Below are 26888 nucleotides of genomic sequence, written 5' to 3'. Positions count from 1 at the left end.
TCTCTATACTATTAGTCCACCAGTCTCTATACTATTAGTTCATCAGTCTCTATACTATTAGTCCATCAGTCTCTATACTATTAGTCCATCAGTCTCTAGTTCATCAGTCTCTATACTATTAGTTCATCAGTCTCTATACTATTAGTCCACCAGTCTCTATACTATTAGTTCATCAGTCTCTATACTATTAGTCCATCAGTCTCTAGTTCATCAGTCTCTATACTATTAGTTCATCAGTCTCTATACTATTAGTCCATCAGTCTCTATACTATTAGTCCACCAGTCTCTATACTATTAGTTCATCAGTCTCTATACTATTAGTCAATCAGTCTCTATACTATTAGTCCATCAGTCTCTAGTTCATCAGTCTCTATACTATTAGTGCATCAGTCTCTATACTATTAGTCCACCAGTCTCTATACTATTAGTTCATCAGTCTCTATACTATTAGTCCATCAGTCTCTATACTATTAGTCCATCAGTCTCTAGTTCATCAGTCTCTATACTATTAGTTCATCAGTCTCTATACTATTAGTCCACCAGTCTCTATACTATTAGTTTATCAGTCTCTATACTATTAGTCCATCAGTCTCTATACTATTAGTCCATCAGTCTCTAGTTCATCAGTCTCTATACTATTAGTTCATCAGTCTCTATACTATTAGTCCATCAGTCTCTATACTATTAGTCCATCAGTCTCTATACTATTAGTCCACCAGTCTCTATAGTATTAATGTCTCTGTCCTGTCTGTCAGCAGGGAGTAACAGTTACCTAATGTCTCTGTCCTGTCTGTCAGCAGGGAGTAACAGTTACCTAATGTCTCTGTCCTGTCTGTCAGCAGGGAGTAACAGTTACCTAATGTCTCTGTCCTGTCTGTCAGCAGGGAGTAACAGTTACCTAATGTCTCTGTCCTGTCTGTCAGCAGGGAGTAACAGTTACCTAATGTCTCTGTCCTGTCTGTCAGCAGGGAGTAACAGTTACCTAATGTCTCTGTCCTGTCTGTCAGCAGGGAGTAACAGTTACCTAATGTCTCTGTCCTGTCTGTCAACAGGGATCTGAAAAGCCTCTTTCTTCTGCTGTCCTCTACGGCCATTCTACCATGAGCACTTCTACTCCATCCACAGGTACGTCTTTATGCTAAGGAATACACACACGCACACACTCTCTCTGTCATACCTCTAGGACTCTCTCTGTCAGTCATCTAGGACGCTCTCTGTCAGACCTCTAGGACGCTCTCTGTCAGACCTCTAGGACTCTCTCTGTCAGACCTCTAGGACTCTCTCTGTCAGACCTCTAGGACTCTCTCTGTCATACCTCTAGGACTCTCTCTGTCAGACCTCTAGGACTCTCTCTGTCATACCTCTAGGACTCTCTCTGTCAGACCTCTAGGACTCTCTCTGTCAGACCTCTAGGACTCTCTCTGTCAGTCATCTAGGACGCTCTCTGTCAGTCATCTAGGACGCTCTCTGTCAGACCTCTAGGACGCTCTCTGTCAGACCTCTAGGACGCTCTCTGTCAGACCTCTAGGACTCTCTCTGTCAGACCTCTAGGACTCTCTCTGTCAGACCTCTAGGACTCTCTCTGTCAGACCTCTAGGACTCTCTCTGTCAGACCTCTAGGACGCTCTCTCTCTGAGTTGAGACTGTTTGCTGTATGAGTTAGTGAGTTGAGACTGTTTGCTGTGTGAGTTAGTGAGTTGAGACTGTTTGCTGTGTGAGTTAGTGAGTTGAGACTGTTTGCTGTGTGAGTTAGTGAGTTGAGACTGGTTGCTGTGTGAGTTAGTGAGTTGAGACTGTTTGCTGTGTGAGTTAGTGAGTTGAGACTGTTTGCTGTGTGAGTTAGTGAGTTGAGACTGTTTGCTGTATGAGTTAGTGAGTTGAGACTGTTTGCTGTGTGAGTTAGTGAGTTGAGACTGTTTGCTGTGTGAGTTAGTGAGTTGAGACTGGTTGCTGTATGAGTTAGTGAGTTGAGACTGTTTGCTGTGTGAGTTAGTGAGTTGAGACTGTTTGCTGTGTGAGTTAGTGAGTTGAGACTGTTTGCTGTGTGAGTTAGTGGGTTGAGACTGTTTGCTGTGTGAGTTAGTGGGTTGAGACTGTTTGCTGTGTGAGTTAGTGGGTTGAGACTGTTTGCTGTGTGAATTAGTGAGTTGAGACTGTTTGCTGTGTGAGTTAGTGAGTTGAGACTGTTTGCTGTGTGAGTTAGTGAGTTGAGACTGTTTGCTGTGTGAGTTAGTGAGTTGAGACTGTTTGCTGTGTGAGTTAGTGAGTTGAGACTGTTTGCTGTGTGAGTTAGTGGGTTGAGACTGTTTGCTGTGTGAGTTAGTGAGTTGAGACTGTTTGCTGTGTGAGTTAGTGGGTTGAGACTGTTTGCTGTGTGAGTTAGTGGGTTGAGACTGTTTGCTGTGTGAGTTAGTGGGTTGAGACTGTTTGCTGTGTGAATTAGTGAGTTGAGACTGTTTGCTGTGTGAGTTAGTGAGTTGAGACTGTTTGCTGTGTGAGTTAGTGAGTGAGACTGTTTGCTGTGTGAGTTAGTGAGTGAGACTGTTTGCTGTGTGAGTTAGTGAGTGAGACTGTTTGCTGTGTGAGTTAGTGAGTTGAGACTGTTTTTGTGTATGAGTTAGTGAGTTGAGACTGTTTGCTGTGTGAGTTAGTGGGTTGAGACTGTTTGTTGTATGAGTTAGTGAGTTGAGACTGTTTGCTGTGTGAGTTAGTGAGTTGAGACCGTTTGCTGTGTGAGTTAGTGAGTTGAGACTGTTTGCTGTGTGAGTTAGTGAGTTGAGACTGTTTTTGTGTATGAGTTAGTGAGTTGAGACTGTTTGCTGTGTGAGTTAGTGAGTTGAGACTGTTTGCTGTGTGAGTTAGTGAGTTGAGACTGTTTGCTGTGTGAGTTAGTGAGTTGAGACTGTTTGCTGTGTGAGTTAGTGAGTTGAGACTGTTTTTGTGTATGAGTTAGTGAGTTGAGACTGTTTGCTGTATGAGTTAGTGAGTTGAGACTGTTTGCTGTATGAGTTAGTGAGTTGAGACTGTTTGCTGTGTGAGTTCAGACTGTTTGCTGTGTGAGTTAGTGAGTTGAGACTGTTTGCTGTGTGAGTGAGTTGAGACTGTTTGCTGTATGAGTTAGTGAGTTGAGACTGTTTGTTGTATGAGTTAGTGAGTTGAGACCGTTTGCTGTGTGAGTTAGTGAGTTGAGACTGTTTGCTGTGTGAGTTAGTGAGTTGAGACTGTTTGCTGTATGAGTTAGTGAGTTGAGACTGTTTGCTGTGTGAGTTCAGACTGTTTGCTGTGTGAGTTAGTGAGTTGAGACTGTTTGCTGTGTGAGTTAGTGAGTTGAGACTGTTTGCTGTATGAGTTAGTGAGTTGAGACTGTTTGTTGTATGAGTTAGTGAGTTGAGACTGTTTGCTGTGTGAGTTAGTGAGTTGAGACTGTTTGCTGTGTGAGTTAGTGAGTTGAGACTGTTTGTTGTATGAGTTAGTGAGTTGAGACTGTTTGCTGTATGAGTTAGTGAGTTGAGACTGTTTGCTGTGTGAGTTAGTGAGTTGAGACTGTTTGCTGTGTGAGTTAGTGAGTTGAGACTGTTTGCTGTGTGAGTTAGTGAGTTGAGACTGTTTGCTGTGTGAGTTAGTGAGTTGAGACTGTTTGCTGTGTGAGTTAGTGAGTTGAGACTGTTTGCTGTGTGAGTTAGTGAGTTGAGACTGGTTGCTGTGTGAGTTAGTGAGTTGAGACTGTTTGCTGTGTGAGTTAGTGAGTTGAGACTGTTTGCTGTGTGAGTTAGTGAGTTGAGACTGTTTGCTGTGTGAGTTAGTGGGTTGAGACTGTTTGCTTATCATTTGCATGGTGGCACTGTTGACTCGCTAATAAATTAACTTTGACAGTCTTTACAGCCTTGTGGCAGACAGGTTAGGAGCCAGTCTATACACAGACAGGTTAGGAGCCAGTCTACACACAGACAGGTTAGGAGCCAGTCTACACACAGACAGGTTAGGAGCCAGTCTACACACAGACAGGTTAGGAGCCAGTCTACACACAGACAGGTTAGGAGCCAGTCTACACACAGACAGGTTAGGAGCCAGTCTACACACAGACAGGTTAGGAGCCAGTCTATACACAGACAGGTTAGGAGCCAGTCTACACACAGACAGGTTAGGAGCCAGTCTACACACAGACAGGTTAGGAGCCAGTCTATACACAGACAGGTTAGGAGCCAGTCTATACGCAGACAGGTTAGGAGCCAGTCTATACACAGACAGGTTAGGAGCCAGTCTACACACAGACAGGTTAGGAGCCAGTCTACACACAGACAGGTTAGGAGCCAGTCTATACACAGACAGGTTAGGAGCCAGTCTACACACAGACAGGTTAGGAGCCAGTCTATACACAGACAGGTTAGGAGCCAGTCTATACACAGACAGGTTAGGAGCCAGTCTACACACATGCAGGTTAGGAGCCAGTCTACACACAGACAGGTTAGGAGCGAGTCTACACACAGACAGGTTAGGAGCCAGTCTATACACAGACAGGTTAGGAGCCAGTCTACACACAGACAGGTTAGGAGCCAGTCTACACACAGACAGGTTAGGAGCCAGTCTACACACAGACAGGTTAGGAGCCAGTCTACACACAGACAGGTTAGGAGCCAGTCTATACACAGACAGGTTAGGAGCCAGTCTACACACAGACAGGTTAGGAGCCAGTCTACACACAGACAGGTTAGGAGCCAGTCTACACACAGACAGGTTAGGAGCCAGTCTATACACAGACAGGTTAGGAGCCAGTCTATACACAGACAGGTTAGGAGCCAGTCTATACACAGACAGGTTAGGAGCCAGTCTATACACAGACAGGTTAGGAGCCAGTCTATACACAGACAGGTTAGGAGCCAGTCTACACACAGACAGGTTAGGAGCCAGTCTATACACAGACAGGTTAGGAGCCAGTCTACACACAGACAGGTTAGGAGCCAGTCTACACACAGACAGGTTAGGAGCCAGTCTACACACAGACAGGTTAGGAGCCAGTCTACACGCAGACAGGTTAGGAGCCAGTCTATACGCAGACAGGTTAGGAGCCAGTCTACACACAGACAGGTTTGGAGCCAGTCTACACGCAGACAGGTTAGGAGCCAGTCTATACGCAGACAGGTTAGGAGCCAGTCTACACACAGACAGGTTAGGAGCCAGTCTATACACAGACAGGTTAGGAGCCAGTCTATACGCAGACAGGTTAGGAGCCAGTCTACACACAGACAGGTTAGGAGCCAATCTATACGCAGACAGGTTAGGAGCCAGTCTACACACAGACAGGTTAGGAGCCAGTCTACACACAGACAGGTTAGGAGCCAGTCTATACACAGACAGGTTAGGAGCCAGTCTATACACAGACAGGTTAGGACCCAGTCTATACACAGACAGGTTAGGAGCCAGTCTACACACAGACAGGTTAGGAGCCAGTCTACACACAGACAGGTTAGGAGCCAGTCTATACACAGACAGGTTAGGAGCCAGTCTACACACAGACAGGTTAGGAGCCAGTCTATACACAGACAGGTTAGGAGCCAGTCTACACACAGACAGGTTAGGAGCCAGTCTACACACAGACAGGTTAGGAGCCAGTCTATACGCAGACAGGTTAGGAGCCAGTCTACACACAGACAGGTTAGGAGCCAGTCTACACACAGACAGGTTAGGAGCCAGTCTACACACAGACAGGTTAGGAGCCAGTCTATACACAGACAGGTTAGGAGCCAGTCTACACACAGACAGGTTAGGAGCCAGTCTACACACAGACAGGTTAGGAGCCAGTCTACACACAGACAGGTTAGGAGCCAGTCTACACACAGACAGGTTAGGAGCCAGTCTATACACAGACAGGTTAGGAGCCAGTCTATACACAGACAGGTTAGGAGCCAGTCTACACACAGACAGGTTAGGAGCCAGTCTACACACAGACAGGTTAGGAGCCAGTCTATACACAGACAGGTTAGGAGCCAGTCTATACACAGCCTGACTGATTATAAATCAGTCCCCTGACTGACTGACTGACTAAATATCAGTCTGGTTTTCTGACTGACTGACTAAATATCAGTCTGGTTTTCTGACTGACTAAATATCAGTCTGGTTTCCTGACTGACTGACTGACTAAATATCAGTCTGGTCCCCTGACTGACTGACTGACTAAATATCATTCTGGTTTCCTGACTGACTGAATATCAGTCTGGTTTTCTGACTGACTGACTGACTGACTGACTGAATATCAGTATGGTTTTCTGACTGACTGACTGACTGACTGACTAAATATCAGTATGGTTTCCTGACTGACTAAATATCAGTATGGTTTCCTGACTGACTGACTGACTGACTGACTGACTGACTGACTGACTAAATATCAGTATGGTTTTCTGACTGACTGACTGACTGACTGACTGACTAAATATCATTCTGGTTTCCTGACTGACTGAATATCAGTCTGGTTTTCTGACTGACTGACTGACTGACTGACTGAATATCAGTATGGTTTTCTGACTGACTGAATATCATTATGGTTTCCTGACTGACTAAATATCAGTATGGTTTCCTGACTGACTAAATATCATTCTGGTTTCCTGACTGACTAAATATCAGTATGGTTTCCTGACTGACTAAATATCAGTATGGTTTCCTGACTGACTAAATATCAGTATGGTTTCCTGACTGACTAAATATCAGTATGGTTTCCTGACTGACTAAATATCAGTATGGTTTCCTGACTGACTAAATATCATTATGGTTTCCTGACTGACTAAATATCAGTATGGTTTCCTGACTGACTAAATATCAGTATGGTTTCCTGACTGACTAAATATCAGTATGGTTTCCTGACTGACTAAATATCAGTATGGTTTCCTGACTGACTAAATATCATTATGGTTTCCTGACTGACTAAATATCAGTATGGTTTCCTGACTGACTAAATATCAGTATGGTTTCCTGACTGACTAAATATCATTATGGTTTCCTGACTGACTAAATATCAGTATGGTTTCCTGACTGACTAAATATCAGTATGGTTTCCTGACTGACTAAATATCAGTATGGTTTCCTGACTGACTAAATATCAGTATGGTTTCCTGACTGACTAAATATCAGTATGGTTTCCTGACTGACTGACTGACTGACTGACTGACTGACTGACTGACTGACTGACTGACTGACTGACTGACTAACTGACTGACTGACTGACTGACTGACTGACTGACTGACTGACTGACTAAATATCAGCCGGTTTGGGTTCCGTGTTTTGCATTCTTCATCAAACCATTTGTCATTGTTGTTCATTTTCTTCGGTTTTCTATTTGAGATTTTTAGATTTGATAGGGAAGCTAAGAGGTCAAATATACTGTTTAGGTTTACTACTGTCAAGTTTACACCTTCACTATTACAGTGGAACGTTTTGTCCAGGAAGTTGTTTAGGTAGATTTCCACTCTACTTTCCTTACATCTACAGCATTTCTTAATTATTATTCAGCTCCTTTGGCTTTGATGCCTCATGATTGAGTATTGCTCTGTTCAAGTAGACTGTGATTTTGCTTTGATCTGATAGGGGTGTCAGTGGGCTGACTGAAAGCTCTGAGAGACTCTGGGTTGAGGTCAGTGATAAAGTAGTCTACAGTACTACAGCCAAGAGATGAGCTATAGGTGTACCTACCATAGGAGTCCCCTCGAAGCCTACCATTGACTATGTACAGACCCAGTGTGAAACAGAGCTGCAGGAGTTGTGACCTGTTTTTGTTGGTTATGTTGTCATAGTTGTGCCTAGGGGGGCATATTGGGGAGGAAATGCTGTCACCTCCAGGCAGGTGTTTGTCCCCCTGTGTGCTGAGGGTGTCAGGTTCTTGTCCGGTTCTGACATTTAGGTCATCACAGACTCGTACATGTCCCTGGGCCTGGAAATGATTGATTTCCCCCTCAAGGATGGAGAAGCTGTCTTCATTAAAGTATGGGGATTCTAGTGGGGGGATATAGGTAGCACACAGGAGGACATTTTTCTCTGTTGAGACCATTTCCTTATTAATTTCTAGCCAGATGTAAAATGTTCCTGTTTTAATTAATTTAATAGAGTGAGTTAGGTCTGCTCTATAGCAAATTGGCATACCCCCTGAGTCTCTTCCCTGTTTCACACCTGGTAGTGTGGTGGATGGGACTACCAGCTCTCTGTAACCTAGCGTGTTCACGCTACAGGTTCCCCAAGGGGAACCACACCCCCTCAACTCAAACCGTGGCACATGGAATGCAAAAATATTCTTAGAAATATTTAACCTCCACACATTAACAAGTCCAATAGCTCAAATGAAAGATAAACACCTTGTTCATCTACCCAGTGAGTCAGATTTCTAAAATGTTTTACGGCGAAAACATATCACATATGTTACACAGTACATTTATTTATTTATGTTTTTTTCAATAATATGCAATTTATATCCATAAATCTCCGTTGACATTGACGCCATGTTCAGAAAATGCAAAAAAATGTCCGGAGAAATTATAGATAGCTCCGCCAGATAACGCCAGATAACAGCAATACACATCATAAACTTTGACTAAATATACATGTTCTACATATAGTTAGAAAGATACACTGCTTCTTAATGCAATCGCTTTGTCACATTTATTTTTAACGTTACAGAATTCGTTCACTATTCAATAATCTGAGGCGGCGCTCAGACGTAAGCAATATTTCTCCGCTATGTTGGAGTCAACAGAAACACAAAATTACAACATAAATATTCCCTTACCTTTGATGGTCTTTGATCAGAATGTAGTGGAAGGAGTCATACTTACCCAAAACAGCATTTGGTTTCAAGTTGTGTGTCTTTGTATTAGCATATGTAACCACTTTCAGCTGAAATGCACAAAAAATGACTTCTGGTCCCGAACAGTTGCGCATCAAAACTTCAAAATTACATATTATATGTTGACTAAACTAAACTAAGTGCAGAATCAAGCTTTAGGATGTTATTAACGTACAAAACAATTCTCAAATCGACCGGACAAACTGTACTCTTCTCGAGCAAGATGGAACAAAGGGCGCTCTGAAAGTATTTTCTCGCGACACCCAGTATTTTGCCAAAGGGTCAAAGCTCGCGGGATTTGCACAATTAAACTCTCTACTGATAGAAGACATCTCGCGGAAGACATAGAAACTCATCCCAGTTCTGCTATACATACAGACATAATTCAAACGGTTTTAGAAGCTTTAGAGTGTTTTCTATTCAATAATAATTATTATATGCATATATTAGCAATTTTGGACAGATTTCTTTCCAGTTTACTATGGGCACGCAATTCATCCAAAGGGGGCAGTATTGTCCCGAGCCTTAACAGGCTAGAGGGCAACCAGGTGGTCCGTCTCCTCTATACCACCCACCTGGTAGTGTGGTGGATGGGTCTATCAGCTCTCTGTAACCTAGAGGGCAACCAGTGGGTCCATCTCCTCTATACCACCCACCTGGTAGTGTGGTGGATGGGACTACCAGCTCTCTGTAACCTAGAGGGCAACCAGTGGGTCCATCTCCTCTATACCACCCACCTGGTAGTGTGGTGGATGGGACTACCAGCTCTCTGTAACCAGGGCAACCATTGGGTCCATCTCCTCTATACCACCCACCTGGTAGTGTGGTGGATGGGACTACCAGCTCTCTGTAACCTAGAGGGCAACCAGTGGGTCCATCTCCTCTATACCACCCACCTGGTAGTGTGGTGGATGGGACTACCAGCTCTCTGTAACCTAGAGGACAACCAGTGGGTCCATCTCCTCTATACCACCCACCTGGTAGTGTGGTGGATGGGACTACCAGCTCTCTGTTACCTAGAGGACAACCAGTGGGTCCATCTCCTCTATACCACCCACCTGGTAGTGTGGTGGATGGGACTACCAGCTCTCTGTAACCTAGAGGGCAACCAGTGGGTCCATCTCCTCTATACCACCCACCTGGTAGTGTGGTGGATGGGACTACCAGCTCTCTGTAACCTAGAGGACAACCAGTGGGTCTGTCTCCTCTATACCACCCACCTGGTAGTGTGGTGGATGGGACTACCAGCTCTCTGTAACCTAGAGGGCAACCAGTGTGTCCATCTCCTCTATACCACCCACCTGGTAGTGTGGTGGATGGGACTACCAGCTCTCTGTAACCGAGAGGACAACCAGTGGGTTCATCTCATCTATACCACCCACCTGGTAGTGTGGTGGATAGGACTACCAGCTCTCTGTAACCTAGAGGACAACCAGTGGGTCTATCTCCTCTATACCACCCACCTGGTAGTTTGGTGGATGGGACTACCAGCTCTCTGTAACCTAGAGGACAACCAGTGGGTCTATCTCCTCTATACCACCCACCTGATAGTTTGGTGGATAGGACTACCAGCTCTCTGTAACCTAGAGGACAACCAGTGGGTCTATCTCCTCTATACCACCCACCTGGTAGTTTGGTGGATGGGACTACCAGCTCTCTGTAACCTAGAGGACAACCAGTGGGTCCATCTCCTCTATACCACCCACCTGGTAGTGTGGTGGATGGGACTACCAGCTCTCTGTAACCTAGAGGGCAACCAGTGGGTCCATCTCCTATACCACCCACCTGGTAGTTTGGTGGATGGGACTACCAGCTCTCTGTAACCTAGAGGACAACCAGTGGGTCCATCTCCTCTATACCAGGTTTCTTGTAGGATGACAATGTCTGTATTGCCGATTTCTTTGATGAAGTCTGGGTTCCTGCTCTTTAGGCCAAAGGCAGATGGCCTCTGACCTTGTATATTCCAGGATGAGATATTAAAGCTTTGTGTTCCAACGTGTCTAGTGTTGTTTTTGTGTGGTTCATGCCCGGACCATTACAGTAGGTGTGAACAGAGCATGTTGAGCATCTGATACATACCTCTTAGGTTGCAGGATGGGGGTTGGGCCTGTTGCGCAGTCTCTCTCTCTCTCGCTCTAGTCTCTCTCTCTCTAGTCTCTCTCTCTCGCTCTAGTCTCTCTCTCTCTCTAGTCTCTCTCTCTCTAGTCTCTCTATTATATTAATTAAGTCTCTCTCTCTCTAGTCTCTCTCTCTCTCTAGTCTCTCTCTCTTGTCTCTTGTCTCTCTCTCTCTAGTCTCTCTCTCTCTCGTCTCTCTCTCTAGTCTCTATTATATTAATTACGTCTCTCTCTCTCTCTCTCTCTCTCTAGTCTCTCTCTCTCTAGTCTCTCCCTAGTCTCTCTCTCTCTCGCTCTAGTCTCTCTCTATTCTATTAATTAAGTCTCTCTCTCGTCTCTCTCTCGCTCTAGTCTCTCTCTCTCTAATCTCTCTCTCTAGTCTCTCTCTAGTCTCTCTCTCTATCTCTATTCTATTAATTAATTTTCTCTAGTCTCTCTCTCTCTCTCTAGTCTCTCTCTCTCTAGTCTCTCTCTCTCTCTAGCCTCTCCTTCTCTCTCTAGTCTCTCTATTATATTAATGAAGTCTCTCTCTCGCTCTCTCTCTCTCTCTCTCTCTCTCTAGTCTCTCTCTCTCTAGTCTCTCTCTCTCTAGTCTCTCTCTCTCTCTCTCTCTCTCTAGTCTCTCTATTATATTAATTAAGTCTCTCTCTCTTGTCTCTCTCTCTCTCTTGTCTCTCTCTCTCTCTAGCCTCTCTCTCTCTCGTCTCTCTCTCTCTAGTCTCTCTAGAAAAATCATTATTTTTAGTATTTTTGGGGGGTTTACTGCCAGGGCCCAGGTCTGGCAGTACTGCTCCAGCAGGTCCAGGCTCTGCTGTAGGCCATGTGCGGTGGGGGTTTACTGCCAGGGCCCAGGTCTGGCAGTACTGCTCTAGCAGGTCCAGGCTCTGCTGTAGGCCATGTGCTGTGGGGGTTTACGGCCAGGGCCCAGGTCTGGCAGTACTGCTCTAGCAGGTCCAGGCTCTGCTGTAGGCCATGTGCTGTGGGGGTTTACTGCCAGGGCCCAGGTCTGGCAGTACTGCTCTAGCAGGTCCAGGCTCTGCTGTAGGCCAGGTGCTGTGGGGGTTTACTGCCAGGGCCCAGGTCTGGCAGTACTGCTCTAGCAGGTCCAGGCTCTGCTGTAGGCCAGGTGCTGTGGGGGTTTACGGCCAGGGCCCAGGTCTGGCAGTACTGCTCTAGCAGGTCCAGGCTCTGCTGTAGGCCAGGTGCTGTGGGGGTTTACGGCCAGGGCCCAGGTCTGGCAGTACTGCTCTAGCAGGTCCAGGCTCTGCTGTAGGCCAGGTGCTGTGGGTGGGACCAGTTCATCGGAGCTACTCAGATCCCAAGCAGCAAGTGCAAACATTTAAAAACAGACTAAGTCAACTTGCTACTAACCAACAGAGCAGACAGCATCCCAAATGCCACTCTTTTTTCACACACTGTATATAGATGTTTCTACTGTATTATTGATTGTATGTTTGTTTTACTCCATGTGTAACTCTGTGTTGTTGTCTGTGTCGAACTGCTTTGCTTTATCTTGGCCAGGTCACAGTTGTAAATGAGAACTTGTTCTCAACTTGACTACCTGGTTAAATAAAGGTGAAATAAAAATAAAATCAAACTTAGGACCAGGGACCATAAGGTCCCATTTTTAGAAAACGCCGCTTGTCTCAAAGTTCCTCCCCAGGCAATAAGGACAGGTCTTATTTAGCCAGCTAGCGGTGGAAATACAATACTCATCATCATGTCATCATGAACATAAGCAGGTTTGCTGCCACCGACACAACCAACACCAATAATAATATATCTGGAAGCAGCAATTAGGCCCCCACACAGCTACACCCACAGTGAAGACAGGCCCAGACATCCATACAGACAGAACAGGAGTATACCAGCACACGCAGGATTTCTTTCTCCCAAAAGGGTTCTTCAGCTGTTCCCCATGGGAAAACCCTTTTGGGTTCCAGGTACCTGTTTCTCTCTGTGTCCCTGTTCCTCTCTGTCTCCCTGTTTCTCTCTGTCTCCCTGTTTCTCTCTGTCTCCCAGTTTCTCTCTGTCTCCCTGTTTCTCTCTGTCTCCCTGTTTCTCTCGGTCTCCCTGTTTCTCTCTGTGTCCCTGTTTCTCTCTGTCCCTCTGTCTCCCTGTTTCTCTTTGTCTCCCTGTTCCTCTCTATCTCCGTTTCTCTCTGTCTCCCTGTTCCTCTCTGGCTCCCTGTTCCTCTCTGGCTCCCTGTTCCTCTCTGTTTCCCTGTTTCTCTCTGTGTCCCTGTTCCTCTCTGTCCCTCTGTCTCCCTGTTCCTCTCTGTCTCCCTGTTCCTCTCTATCTCCGTTTCTCTCTGTCTCCCTGTTCCTCTCTGTCTCCCTGTCACTCTCTGTCTCCCTGTTCCTCTCTGGCTCCCTGTCACTCTCTGGCTCCCTGTTCCTCTCTGTCTCCCTGTTTCTCTCTGTCTCCCTGTTCCTCTCTGTCTCCCTGTTGCTCTCTGTCTCCTGTTGCTCTCTGTCTCCCTGTTTCTCTCTGTTTCCCTGTTTCTCTCTGTGTCCCTGTTCCTCTCTGTCCCTCTGTCTCCCTGTTCCTCTCTGTCTCCCTGTTCCTCTCTATCTCAGTTCCTCTCTGTCTCCCTGTTCCTATCTGTCTCCCTGTTTCTCTCTGTCTCCCTGTTCCTCTCTGGCTCCCTGTTCCTCTCTGTCTCCCTGTTTCTCTCTGTCTCCCTGTTGCTCTCTGTCTCCCTGTTTCTCTCTGTCTCCCTGTTCCTCTCTGTCTCCCTGTTCCTCTCTGTGTCCCTGTTCCTCTCTGTCTCCCTGTTCTTCTCTGCCTCCCTGTTTCTCTCTGTCTCCCTGTTCTTCTCTGTCTCCCTGTTTCTCTCTGTCTCCCTGTTCCTCTCTGACTCCCTGTTTCTCTCTGTCTCCTGTTCTTCTCTGTCTCCCTGTTTCTCTCTGTCTCCCTGTTTTTCTCTCTCTCCCTGTTTCTCTCTGTCTCCCTGTTTTTCTCTCTGTCTCCCTGTTCCTCTCTGTCTCCCTGTTTTTCTCTCTGGCTCCCTGTTCCTCTCTGTCTCCCTGTTCCTCTCTGTCTCCCTGTTTCTCTCTCCCTCCGTGCTCTCTTTGTCATTTAATGGAAGAAGGATGGTAGACAGGGTGGGTGTGTCCATAGTTTGCCTTGTGCTGGGAATGTTCCTGTTTGTTTAGAGGAACAATGACAAGGCTTCCATAGGAGCACTGCTTGGCTGGCCAGGCTGCGTAACACACAATGTTAAGGAGCCCTGCTTGGCTGGCCAGGCTGCGTAACACATAATGTTAAGGAGCCCTGCTTGGCTGGCCAGGCTGCGTAACACACAATGTTAAGGAGCCCTGCTTGGCTGGCCAGGCTGCGTAACACATAATGTTAAGGAGCCCTGCTTGGCTGGCCAGGCTGCGTAACACACAATGTTAAGGAGCCCTGCTTGGCTGGCCAGGCTGCGTAACACACAATGTTAAGGAGCCCTGCTTGGCTGGCCAGGCTGCGTAACACACAATGTTAAGGAGCCCTGCTTGGCTGGCCAGGCTGCGTAACACACAATGTTAAGGAGCCCTGCTTGGCTGGCCAGGCTGCGTAACACACAATGTTAAGGAGTCTGCTTGGCTGGCCAGGCTGCGTAACACACAATGTTAAGGAGCCATGCTTGGCTGGCCAGGCTGCGTAACACACAATGTTAAGGAGCCCTGCTTGGCTGGCCAGGCTGCGTAACACACAATGTTAAGGAGCCCTGCTTGGCTGGCCAGGCTGCGTAACACACAATGTTAAGGAGCCCTGCTTGGCTCGCCAGGCTGCGTAACACACAATGTTAAGGAGCCCTGCTTGGCTGGCCAGGCTGCGTAACACACAATGTTAAGGAGCCCTGCTTGGCTGGCCAGGCTGCGTAACACACAATGTTAAGGAGCCCTGCTTGGCTGGCCAGGCTGCGTAACACGCAATGTTAAGGAGCCCTGCTTGGCTGGCCAGGCTGCGTAACACACAATGTTAAGGAGCCCTGCTTGGCTGGCCAGGCTGCGTAACACACAATGTTAAGGAGCTCTGCTTGGCTGGCCAGGCTGCGTAACACACAATGTTAAGGAGCTCTGCTTGGCTGGCCAGGCTGCGTAACACACAATGTTAAGGAGCTCTGCTTGGCTGGCCAGGCTGCGTAACACATAATGTTGTTAGTTCGGTGCCTAATCAACCATTTCCTTAAAGTGTTTCCTCAGACTGTATCCTCATTTCCAGAAGAGGTTTTAAACTGTGACTTTACTGACTGCTGTTCTTTCTTCCCCTCTTCCTCTCTCTCTCTCTCTCTCTCTCTCTCTATCTCTCTCTTCCTCTCTCTCTCTCTCTCTCTCTTTCTCTCTCTCTCTCTCTTCCTCTCTGTCTCTCTCTCTCTCTCTTCCTCTCTCTCCCCTTCTCCCTCTCTCTCTCTCCCTCTCTCTCTCTCTCTCTCTCTCTCTCTCTCCCTCTCTCTCTCTCTCTCTCCCTCTCTCTCTCTCTCCCTCTCTCTCTCTCTCTCTCTCTCTCTCTCTCTCTCTCTCTCTCTTTCCTCTCTTCCTCTCTCTCTCTCTCTCTCTCTCTCTCTCTCTTTATCTCGCTCTTCCTCTCTCTCTCTCTCTCTCACCCCCTCTCCATCTCTCTCTGCTCTGCCCCCTCTCCCCCTCTACCCCCTCACTCCCACCATACAGCTAATGGCAACGATAGCAGACAGTTTAAAGGAGATCGTTCTCCCTGTGGTCCTTCCCGAGTGCTCCACGTCCGCAAGGTTCCCATCGAGGTGTCTGAGGCTGAGCTCATCTCTCTAGGAGTCCCTTTCGGTAGAGTCACTAACCTGTTGATGCTCAAAGGGAAAAACCAGGTAAGAACAGGTTGCGTCCCAAGTAGTGCAACTTATAGGCCCTATGTAGTGCAGTAATTTTGACCAGGGCCCTATTGGAAGCCTGGTCTTCCTCTACCTTCACTTGTTCTTCCCCTGCCTCTCCCTGCCTTCCTCTACCGACCCCTGCCTCTACCTGCTTCCCCCTGCCTCTCCCTCTCTCCCTGCCTCCCCCTGCCTCCCCCTGTCTCTCCCTGCCTCTTCCTGCCTCCCCTGTCTCTCCCTGCCTCCCCCTGTCTCTCCCTGCCTCTTCCTGCCTCCCCTGTCTCTCCCTGCCTCCCCCTGTCTCTTCCTGCCTCCCCCTGTCTCTCCCTGCCTCCCCTGTCTCTCCCTGCCTCCCCCTGTCTCTCCCTGCCTCCCCCTGTCTCTTCCTGCCTCCCCCTGTCTCTCCCTGCCTCCCCTGTCTCTCCCTGCCTCTTCCTGCCTCCCCCTGTCTCTCCAATGCCTCTTCCTGCCTCCCCTGTCTCTCCTTGCCTCCCCCTGTCTCTCCCTGCCTCCCCCTGTCTCTCCCTGCCTCTCCCTCTCCCCCTGTCTCTCCCTGCCTCTTCCTGTCTCCCCCTGTCTCTCCCTGCCTCTTCCTGTCTCCCCCTGCTTCCCCACATTCTACTCAAGGACCCCCTTTCACATTCAAATGGAAATGTGATATTTACACAAGAATAGAACGATTCTATTTACTAAATACTCTGATACATAAATTATCTTGTCCAATTTGTCTGGCTTGATTGGTTCTTTTAGGTATCAAAAGAAACGCAGTGGACTCCCAGCATAATGTGTCAGTGGAGCTGAGAATGAGTCTTATTCAGTACAACACAAGTTTAATTTCCCCCATAGTTGTGTCTCTTAAAAAGGTGTAAAACTTCCATTGGAATTAATGAAAACAAAAGGACATTGTAGATGTTAACATTTATAACATTGTGACTATGGGTGTTTCTAGGATTTGAAGACATGGATTAGATCAAAGGGGGCATCCTCTGTAGGTTAAACGTAATAATACGTGAGGGAGATTTAGGTATCTTCACATGTCTTATGCAACAGGGACAAGGGTCACTGAACTCATTAGCAAACATCCCTTTGGCTGTAAACTTATGAGGGGGATATGTGCTTCAGTCAGCAAAAGAAAAACGTTCTCACATCTCTTCGGTCTCAGCTAGCTAGCAAGCCAGTAGCTACCAGAGTGGCTAGCTTGCCAAGCTAGCTACAGAACCAAAACCCATCAAATTCACTTGCTGGAAATAAACTGATTTTCCTAATATAATGACTTGTATCAACATCCTAAACACAGGCTGACACCCAGTAGCTTAAGAATGCAGAGTGCTAATGCTAGCATTAGCCCCCTTCTGTTGAGGAGACTAGCTAGTTAGCTACAAACAACCCTTATTTTATTTAACTAGGCAAGTCAGTTAAGAACAAATTCTTATTTTCAATGACGGTCTATCATGGGTTGACTGCCTGTTCAGGGGCAGAATGACAGGTACCTTGTCAGCTCAGGGATTTGAACTTGCAACCTTTCGGTGACTAGTCCAAAGCTACCAACAATCCTTATGCTGAGGGAGACAAGCTAGTTAGCTACCACCAACCCTTATGCTGAGGGAGACTAGCTAGTTAGCTACCAACAATCCTTATGCTGAGGGAGACTAGCTAGTTAGCTACCACCAACCCTTATGCTGAGGGAGACTAGCTAGTTAGCTACCAACAATCCTTATGCTGAGGGAGACTAGCTAGTTAGCTACCACCAACCCTTATGCTGAGGGAGACTAGCTAGTTAGCTACCAACAATCCTTATGCTGAGGGAGACTAGCTAGTTAGCTACCACCAACCCTTATGCTGAGGAGACTAGCTAGTTAGCTACCAACAATCCTTATGCTGAGGGAGACTAGCTAGTTAGCTACCACCAATCCTTATGCTGAGGGAGACAAGCTAGTTAGCTACCACCAACCCTTATGCTGAGGGAGACTAGCTAGTTAGCTACCACCAACCCTTATGCTGAGGGAGACTAGCTAGTTAGCTACCAACAATCCTTATGCTGAGGGAGACTAGCTAGTTAGCTACCACCAACCCTTATGCTGAGGGAGACAAGCTAGTTAGCTACCACCAATCCTTATGCTGAGGGAGACAAGCTAGTTAGCTACCACCAACCCTTATGCTGAGGGAGACTAGCTAGTTAGCTACCACCAACCCTTATGCTGAGGGAGACTAGCTAGTTAGCTACCAACAATCCTTATGCTGAGGGAGACTAGCTAGTTAGCTACCACCAACCCTTATGCTGAGGGAGACAAGCTAGTTAGCTACCACCAACCCTTATGCTGAGGGAGACAAGCTAGTTAGCTACCACCAACCCTTATGCTGAGGGAGACAAGCTAGTTAGCTACCACCAACCCTTATGCTGAGGGAGACCTGCTAGTTAGCTACCACCAACCCTTATGCTGAGGGAGACAAGCTAGTTAGCTACCACCAACCCTTATGCTGAGGGAGACCTGCTAGTTAGCTACCACCAACCCTTATGCTGAGGGAGACAAGCTAGTTAGCTACCAACAACCCTTATGCTGAGGGAGACAAGCTAGTTAGCTGCCACCAACCCTTATGCTGAGGAGACTAGCTAGTTTGCTACCAACAACCCCTATGCTAGCTAGTTAGCTACCAACAACCCTTATTTTATTTCACCTTTATTTAACCAGGTAGGCAAGTTGAGAACAAGTGACGAGACTAGCTAGTTAGCTACCACCAACCCTGCACAAACCTGTGGCTAACTCTGCTGCACTTTGACTTTCTGCCTGCTCGGCTCTCTCATTCACAACTTCCTGTTCTGCCCGCTCATTCACTACTTCCTGTTCTGCCCGCTCATTCACTACTTCCTGTTCTGCCCGCTCATTCACTACTTCCTGTTCTGCCCTCTCTTTCACTACTTCCTATTCTGCCCTCTCATTCACTACTTCCTGTTCTGCCCTCTCATTCACTACTTCCTGCTCGTGTTCAACCTGATCAACCTGCTCTCTTTTTTGACTCTCTTTCGGCAGAAGAACATCCATATTTGCTCTGTGCTGCAGGCTCTGACTGAGTGACAGGCAGAAATAAAAGTAACTCTTCGGTCCACCAGACACTGATTTAAAAATCTACCAGCCAGCATATGTTTTCCCCATAACAATTACACAAAAATGATGAGCATGCTTTGTAATGTTTCTTAATTCCTAAACAATATATATATATTTTTTTACCTTTATTTAACCATGCAGGTCAGTTGAGAAAAAACATCTTATTTTCATTGACAGCCTACTGGGAAACAGGAGGTTAACTGCCTTGTTCAGGGGCTGAACAACAGATTTGTATCTTGTCAGCTCAGGGATTTGATCTTGCAACCTTTGGGTTACTAGTCCAAAGCTCTAACCACGAGGCTAACTGCTGTGTATCAGTAGTAATAATTAATGTGGTATATTGTTTCATTTCATTTTCTGTGACTTGAGTCTAACCTAAATATCACAGATGAGACAAACATTTTTTACCTGCCTTTAAGGGCGGGGTTACCGTGGGTAACGCGACTCAAGTCCTGTTTGTGCCTGTGAGATTGAGTCTGACTGGTAGAAGCACAGATGGAACAGTGAGACAGATATTTCACTGGATGTGTAAATGTTGAAGCATCCCTTGATGTTTCCACTCACTACCAAATATGGTAGTGAGAGGAAGCCAAATAGCCGGCAGTGGGAGAAGATGGAAGGAGATTTTGGCCGGCATTCTTCTACTTTTCTCATTGATAAAACATTTGAACTCCATACAGTTTTCTGTTCCCAAAACTAGAATCTGTTACGAACAGAGTGGACTACGTTTTGTAGACTTGACCCTTTTTTAAGTAAAAAAAAAAAGTTGTTTAGAAGTAGAGCACAGGCGAATTGAGTTATGGCACGCGCGCACTTCACAGAGTAGGTGTTCCCTAACGGAAATATGCAAATATGTGCTACAACGCGCCAATAGTATCTCGCTAGCTTGTGCTTGGCCGCTAGCTTGTGCTTGGCTCTGCCCACCTCCTTGCTTGTTCCCCCCCCCCGTTTGAAACGACGGGCTGTGGTCTATCTTGGTTTAGTTATACACATCTTTGGTGGAAGCGTTGTCTTCTTTTCCCTCGCAGTTGAAACTCAAACATAGAAAAACAACATAGCTCGTGAATAAAACAATGGAAATAGCCAAGAAACACAAGAAAAGAAGTCTAACTTCAGTAGACTTTAGTTTCAAGTAAATTAGACCAACTTTTATGTCTGTGCGCTGCGCTTCTAAAACTCACTCACTCAGCTCTTGACTTGCGCACAGCCCCCAGCCAAGAAGTGTTACAACGCGGGGCAGGAATACGCTGTATAGGATTTGTAGTTCTTTGACTTTGTGCGATTAATACATTTAAAAAATGTCAGTACATTTTGTTTCTGCATAGAGCAAGTGTGATTATGCAAAATCATATCAGACTTAAATAAAAAATATTAAAAATAGACATCGCATTCGGAAAGCTTTCAGACCCCTTGACCTTTTCCACATTTTGTTACATTACAGCCTTATTCTACAATTGATTACATTTTTTTCTTTTTTCGTCAATCTACACAATACCCCTTAACGACAAAGCGAAAACATGTTTTTAGAAATTTTAGCTAATTTATTAAACATAAATAAAAAACAGAAATACATTATAAGTATTCAGACCCTTTACTCAGTACTTTGTTGAAGCACCTTTGGCAGCGATTACAGCCTTGAGTCTTCTTGGGTATGATGCTACAAGCTTGGCACACCTGTATTTGGGGAGTTTCTCCCATTCTTCTCTGCAGATCCTCTCAAGCTCTGTCAGGTTGGATGGGGAGCGTCCTGCACAGCTATTTTTAGGTCTCTGGGTTCAAAATGTCAGTCTTCTGTTACTGTATATAAAGTGTAATATTGGGATGTAAACTCAAAATGTAATACATGTCAACTCTATATATCTGCCATGGTACAGGTGTCTTCTGTTACTGTATATAAAGTGTAATATTGGGATGTAAACTCAAAATGTAATACATGTCAACTCTATATATCTGCCATGGTACAGGTGTCTTCTGTTACTGTATATAAAGTGTAATATTGGGATGTAAACTCAAAATGTAATACATGTCAACTCTATATATCTGCCATGGTACAGGTGTCTTCTGTATTTTAAACCCATTACCATGTGTGTGAGGTGGATACTTCTGTTTCAAAGTAGATGTGTTTAAGACCACGGAGAAACACTCTGTGACCCTGATTGAACCCACTGCTGGAAAATGTTAAAGGCAATGTTCCCACAGTTTGCGGAGATTCACGGTAAACGCTGCATATGACGGCGCAAACATAAAGGACCTTTCAAAGGCGCATTGTCCAAATCGCTATCGGATTGAATCCCGGACTAAATTTCTATTGCTACTAATATACATTTATTTCACTGTAGCTTTGTCTTGTACAAGCGTACATGTCTGACGTATGTGTCTTCGTTGTTCCCTCCCAAACCAACCAGGCTTTTATAGAAATGGCTTCAGAGGAGGCAGCGATCACCATGGTGAACTACTACACCACAGCAACACCTCACGTACGCAACCAGCCAGTCTACATCCAGTACTCCAACCACCGCGAGCTCAAGACAGACAACCTGCCCAATCAGGGGTGAGTACAGTCAACCTGACCAATCAGGGGCTGAGCACAGTCCAACCTGACCAATCATAGACTGAATCTACTGCATGTACATTACAACCTGCCCAATCAGGGGGTGAGTACAGTCCAACCTGACCAATCAGGGGCTGAGTACAGTCCAACCTGACCAATCATAGACTGAATCCACTGCATGTACATTACAACCTAACCAATCAGGGAGTGAGTATCATAAAGCCTGACCAATCAGGGGTGAGTACAGTCCAACCTGACCAATCAGGGGCTGAGTACAGTCCAACCTGACCAATCATAGACTGAATCCACTGCATGTACATTACAACCTAACCAATCAGGGAGTGACTATCATAAAGCCTGACCAATCAGGGGTGAGTACAGTCCAACCTGACCAATCAGGGGCTGAGTACAGTCCAACCTGACCAATCATAGACTGAATCCACTGCATGTACATTACAACCTGACCAATCAGGGAGTGAGTATCATAAAGCCTGACAAATCAGGGACTCAGTCCACCACATGTATACTGATCAAAAATATAATTTTCAGTTCATATAAGAAAATCGGTCATTTTAAACAAATAAATTAGGCCATAATCTATGAATTTCACATGACTGGTAACACAGATATGCATCTGTTGGTCACAGATACTGTGGGGGTGTGGATCAGAAAACCAGTCAGTATCTGGTGTGACCACCATTTGCATCATGCAGCACTACACATCTCCTTCACATAGAGTTGATCAGGCTGTTGATTGTGGCAACACAAAACAATACAACCAGAGGTCTCTTCCCAGTCCCCAGGTCCAGAACAGAGGCTGGGAAACACACAGTATTAAATAGAGTCATGACTACATGGAACTCTCTGCCGAACGAGGTAGCTCAAGATAGCAATAAAACCAGATAAAAACCCTGTTAAATAACACCTTACTGCACAACAGGGACTGTGAAGAGACACGACCATGTTTGAGTTGTAATTTACACTTTATTATGTGGGTGGGTGGCCTTGTGCACAAGCCTTGACTTGAAGAGACACGCAGACAATGTGATATATATTTTGTATTGTAATTGCCACTGTATTATGGATGGTAATGTGTAGATGGGTGGCCTTGCATGAATCATTGACTTGTGGGAGCTGGAACGGCTCGTAGAACAGGAACCAGCTCCTGTATCTGAACGGGAGGCAGGAAATGATGTGCTGCTATGTGTGTTATCAGGTCTTTTTTATTTGTTGTTTTGTTTCCTGTTTGGACCCCAGGAAGAGTGTAATTGAGGATCCCAATAAAATATGAAATACTAAACCTGACCAATCAGGTTCGCTGCATGCACAGTCCAATCTGACCAATCAGGTTCGCTGTATGTACAGTCCAACCTGACCAATCAGGTCCACAGTCTGCTGCATGTACAGCCCAACCTGACCAATCAGGTCCACAGTCTGCTGCATGTACAGTCCCCTGACCAATCAGGTTCTCAGACCCCAATGACAATCAGGTCCACAGTCTGCTGCATGTACAGCCCTGCTGCATGTACCTGACCAATCAGATCCACAGTCTGCTGCATGTTCAGCCCAACCTGACCAATCAGGTCCACAGTCTGCTGCATGTTCAGCCCAACCTGACCAATCAGGTCCACAGTCTGCTGCATGTTCAGCCCAACCTGACCAATCAGGTCCACAGTCTGCTGCATGTACAGTCCAACCTGACCAATCAGGTCCACAGTCTGCTGCATGTACAGTCCAACCTGACCAATCAGGTCCACAGTCTGCTGCATGTACAGTCCAACCTGACCAATCAGGTCCACAGTCTGCTGCATGTTCAGTCCAACCTGACCAATCAGGTCCACAGTCTGCTGCATGTTCAGTCCAACCTGACCAATCAGGTCCACAGTCTGCTGCATGTACAGTCCAACCTGACCAATCAGGTCCACAGTCTGCTGCATGTACAGTCCAACCTGACCAATCAGGTCCACAGTCTGCTGCATGTACAGTCCAACCTGACCAATCAGGTCCACAGTCTGCTGCATGTACAGTCCAACCTGACCAATCAGGTCCACAGTCTGCTGCATGTACAGTCCAACCTGACCAATCAGGTCCACAGTCTGCTGCATGTACAGTCCAACCTGACCAATCAGGTCCACAGTCTGCTGCATGTACAGTCCAACCTGACCAATCAGGTCCACAGTCTGCTGTATGTTCAGCCCAACCTGACCAATCAGGTCCACAGTCTGCTGCATGTACAGTCCAACCTGACCAATCAGATCCACAGTCTGCTGCATGTACAGTCCAACCTGACCAATCAGGTCCACAGTCTGCTGCATGTACAGTCCAACCTGACCAATCAGGTCCACAGTCTGCTGCATGTACAGTCCAACCTGACCAATCAGGTCCACAGTCTGCTGCATGTACAGTACATACCCTGCCCTGAACAGCATGTCACCTTATTCCCTAGCTAGTACACTACGTTACACCAGAGCTCTGGTCATAACTCGTGCACTACATTAGCTCTAGGCTCTGGTCTAAACTAGTGCACTGTGGCCTCCCGAGTGGCACAGCGCGTCTAAGTACATAGCCCCTGCCCTGAACAGCGTCACCACAGACCCAGGTTCAATCCCAGGCTGTGTCACAGCCAGCTGTGACCAGGAGACCCATGAGGCAGCGCACAGTGTTGGGTTTGGCCAGTTGTCCCATTGCGCTCTAAGCGACCCCTTGTGGCAGGCCGGGCACCTGCAAGCTCGATCGATCCAGTTATACAGTGTTTCCTCCGACACATTGGTGCAGCTGGCTTCAGGTTAAGAGGCAGTGCGGTTTGACAGGGTCATATTTCGGAGGATGCACGGCTCTCAACCTTCGCCTCTCCCGAGTCATACAAGACTGTAACTACCAATTGGGGAGAAAAGAGGTAAAAATATATATATACAGTACCAGTCAAAAGTTTGGACACACCTACTCATTCAGGGTTTTTCTTTATTTTTACTAACAGGTGTGCCTTGTTAAAATGCAGTTTGTGGAATTTATTTCCTTCTTAATGCGTTTGAGACAATCAGTTGTGTGGTGTGACAAGGTAGGGGTGGTATACAAAAGATAACAGTGGTGGGCCGTCAGGGCCAGCAAGGCCTTCTCTGCTGGCCTAAACATCATCAGAATATATATTTTTTTTAAATATATTTTCCCACAAATATGTATTAAATTATTCCCCAGAGTAAGAGTTATACTCTTCATTTCATAGCTTTCCTCTTGGTTGCACTGCTTCCAGCCCCAGGTTGAGATTTGGAGGGCTGGTCTTTATGTTAGATCTTTTATCCAATCATATTCAGCCATCATGTGTTGCCAGGGGTCTGAAATCTTCCCTCGGGCCTTCAGAATCAACAGTGCGGGCGCTTGTAGCTTAAAGTGAATGGAAATTCAAATTTAGTGTCAACCAATCAGCTTTAGAGTTGGCTATTGTAAGCCTGATGGCTGGCTCCAGTGTTACACAGGAGCCAGCTAGCAGGCGTAGTGCCTGCACGTCTTTTGATTGGATTACCAATATTGAGAGGCAGGTCCTATATGGGCAGGTCTCAGAACTAGGAAACTGAAATTGATCAACAAATTAATTTGCGTACTACTAAGCTGTTTTTTCAACCCACAATGGCGGAAGGAGAAGATATCGATTAGGTCGAGGATATAATTATAACGCCATTCTCAAGACAAACTTTTCAAGAAAAGTTAGACATTGTCAGGAGAGGTAGACGCCGACGCTACAAAGCCTGTCACAGGCGGGAAAGGGGTTCGTTCGCCACTTTCAACTATGGGCGCTATCAATGACTCACAGGCTCCGAGAAGCACTGCAAACTGTACTGCTGGGAATGCCTATTATTTGCAAGTGATCGATTTGGTGTTTGGATCCACACTGGCTTTGCAAACCTGAGTTGTCTAACCAAGGCAGCAACGAGACACCAAAGTACGGCTGGGCACTTACAAGCAATGGTGCTTTTGAAAACTTTTAGGGACACTGAGTGGATCTACAGCTCAACGAACAAGCACACAGGGCAACGAAGCTGCACAATGAAAAGGTATTGTACTCTTTCCCTGCAATTCTCGGAATAAAATGTCAATTTCAAGGTGACGCAACACCTGGTTATACTGGGCGTTTCTGTCTAAATGTATAGTGTCTAGAGCCATGGCATCATAATGATGGTAATAAGAGGTGGATTAATTCGGGTGGGACTGTGTAGGACTTCACTGTGAAGGCCAGGCCCCAGAACACCCCGGCACTCTACTGGAAGATAGTCCTAATTGATAAAAGACTAAGTCTATATTATGGCAAGAACAGCTCAAATAAGCAAAGAGAAACAACAGTCCATCATTACTTTAAGACATGAAGGTCAGTCAATACAGAACATTTTAGGAACTTTTAAAGTTTCTTCAAGTGCAGTCGCAAAAACCATCAAGCGCTATGATGAAACTGGCTCTCATGAGGACCGCCACGGGAAAGGAAGACCCAGAGTTACCTCTGCTGCAGAGGATAAGTTCATTAGTTAACTGCACCTCAGATTGTAGCCGAAATAAATGCTTCACAGAGTTCAAGTAACAGACACATCTCAACATCAACTGTTCAAAGGAGACTGCATGAATCAGGCCTTCATGGTTGAATTGCTGCAAGGAAACCTCTACTAAAGGACACCAATAAGAAGAAGAGACTTAATTGGGCCAAGAAATACGAGCAATGGACATTAGACCGGTGGAAATCTTCAAATTTGAGATTAGTAGGACAATCATTTGTTTAGAACAGGACAATGACCCAACACACGTCCAGGCTGTGTAAGGGCTATTTGACTACAAATGAAAGTGATGGAGTGCTGTATCAGATGACCTTGCTTCCACAATTACCCGACCTCAACCCAATTGTGACGGTGTGGATGAGTTGGACCACAGAGTAAAGGAAAAGCAGCCAACAAGTGCTCAGCATATGTGGGAACATCTCCAAGACTGTTGGGAAAGCATTCCAGGTGAAGCTGGTTGCAAAGCTTTCATCATGGCAAAGGGTGGCTACTTTAAAGAATAGATTTTGATTTGTTTAACACTTTTTTTGGTTACTACATGATTCCATATGTGTTATTTCTCAGTTATGATATCTTCAATAATATTCTACAATGTAGAAAATAGTCACACAAAAAAACCTTGAATGAGAAGTTGTGTCCAAAACTTTTGACTGGTACTTGTATATGAAATAAAACTAGTGCACTATGTAGTGTAGGAAATATGTTGTCATTTAGGAGGTGTGTATAACAGGCTGGTCCATCCAGTCCAACGTGGTCAGTTGTTGTGTTTGTGATAGGACCTTTCCAGCAACAGGCTGGTCCATCCAGTCCAACGTGGTCAGTTGTTGTGTTTGTGATAGGACCTTTCCAGCAACAGGCTGGTCTAGTCCACCGTGGTCAGTTGTTGTGTTTGTGATAGGACCTTTCCAGCAACAGGCTGGTC

The 26888-nt window shown here is 46.1% G+C and overlaps 1 protein-coding gene across 1 annotated transcript; it reads left to right on the top strand.

Moving 5' to 3' along the window:
- Nucleotides 1–1055: 1055 nt before the first annotated feature.
- On the top strand, nt 1056–21432 carry LOC135547894 (polypyrimidine tract-binding protein 3-like). Its single transcript, XM_064977104.1, has 3 exons — nt 1056–1125; nt 15601–15770; nt 21283–21432. The coding sequence occupies exons 1-3, from the start codon at nt 1101–1103 to the stop codon at nt 21430–21432; spliced, it is 345 nt and encodes a 114-aa protein (XP_064833176.1). The 5' UTR covers nt 1056–1100.
- Nucleotides 21433–26888: the final 5456 nt, after the last annotated feature.

Source organism: Oncorhynchus masou, chromosome 11 (genome assembly GCF_036934945.1).
Source record: "Oncorhynchus masou masou isolate Uvic2021 chromosome 11, UVic_Omas_1.1, whole genome shotgun sequence".
Classification (NCBI taxonomy): Eukaryota; Metazoa; Chordata; class Actinopteri; order Salmoniformes; family Salmonidae; genus Oncorhynchus; species Oncorhynchus masou.
The sequence above is the reverse complement of the archived record's forward strand: the minus strand, read 5'-3'. Positions and strand labels throughout refer to the sequence as shown.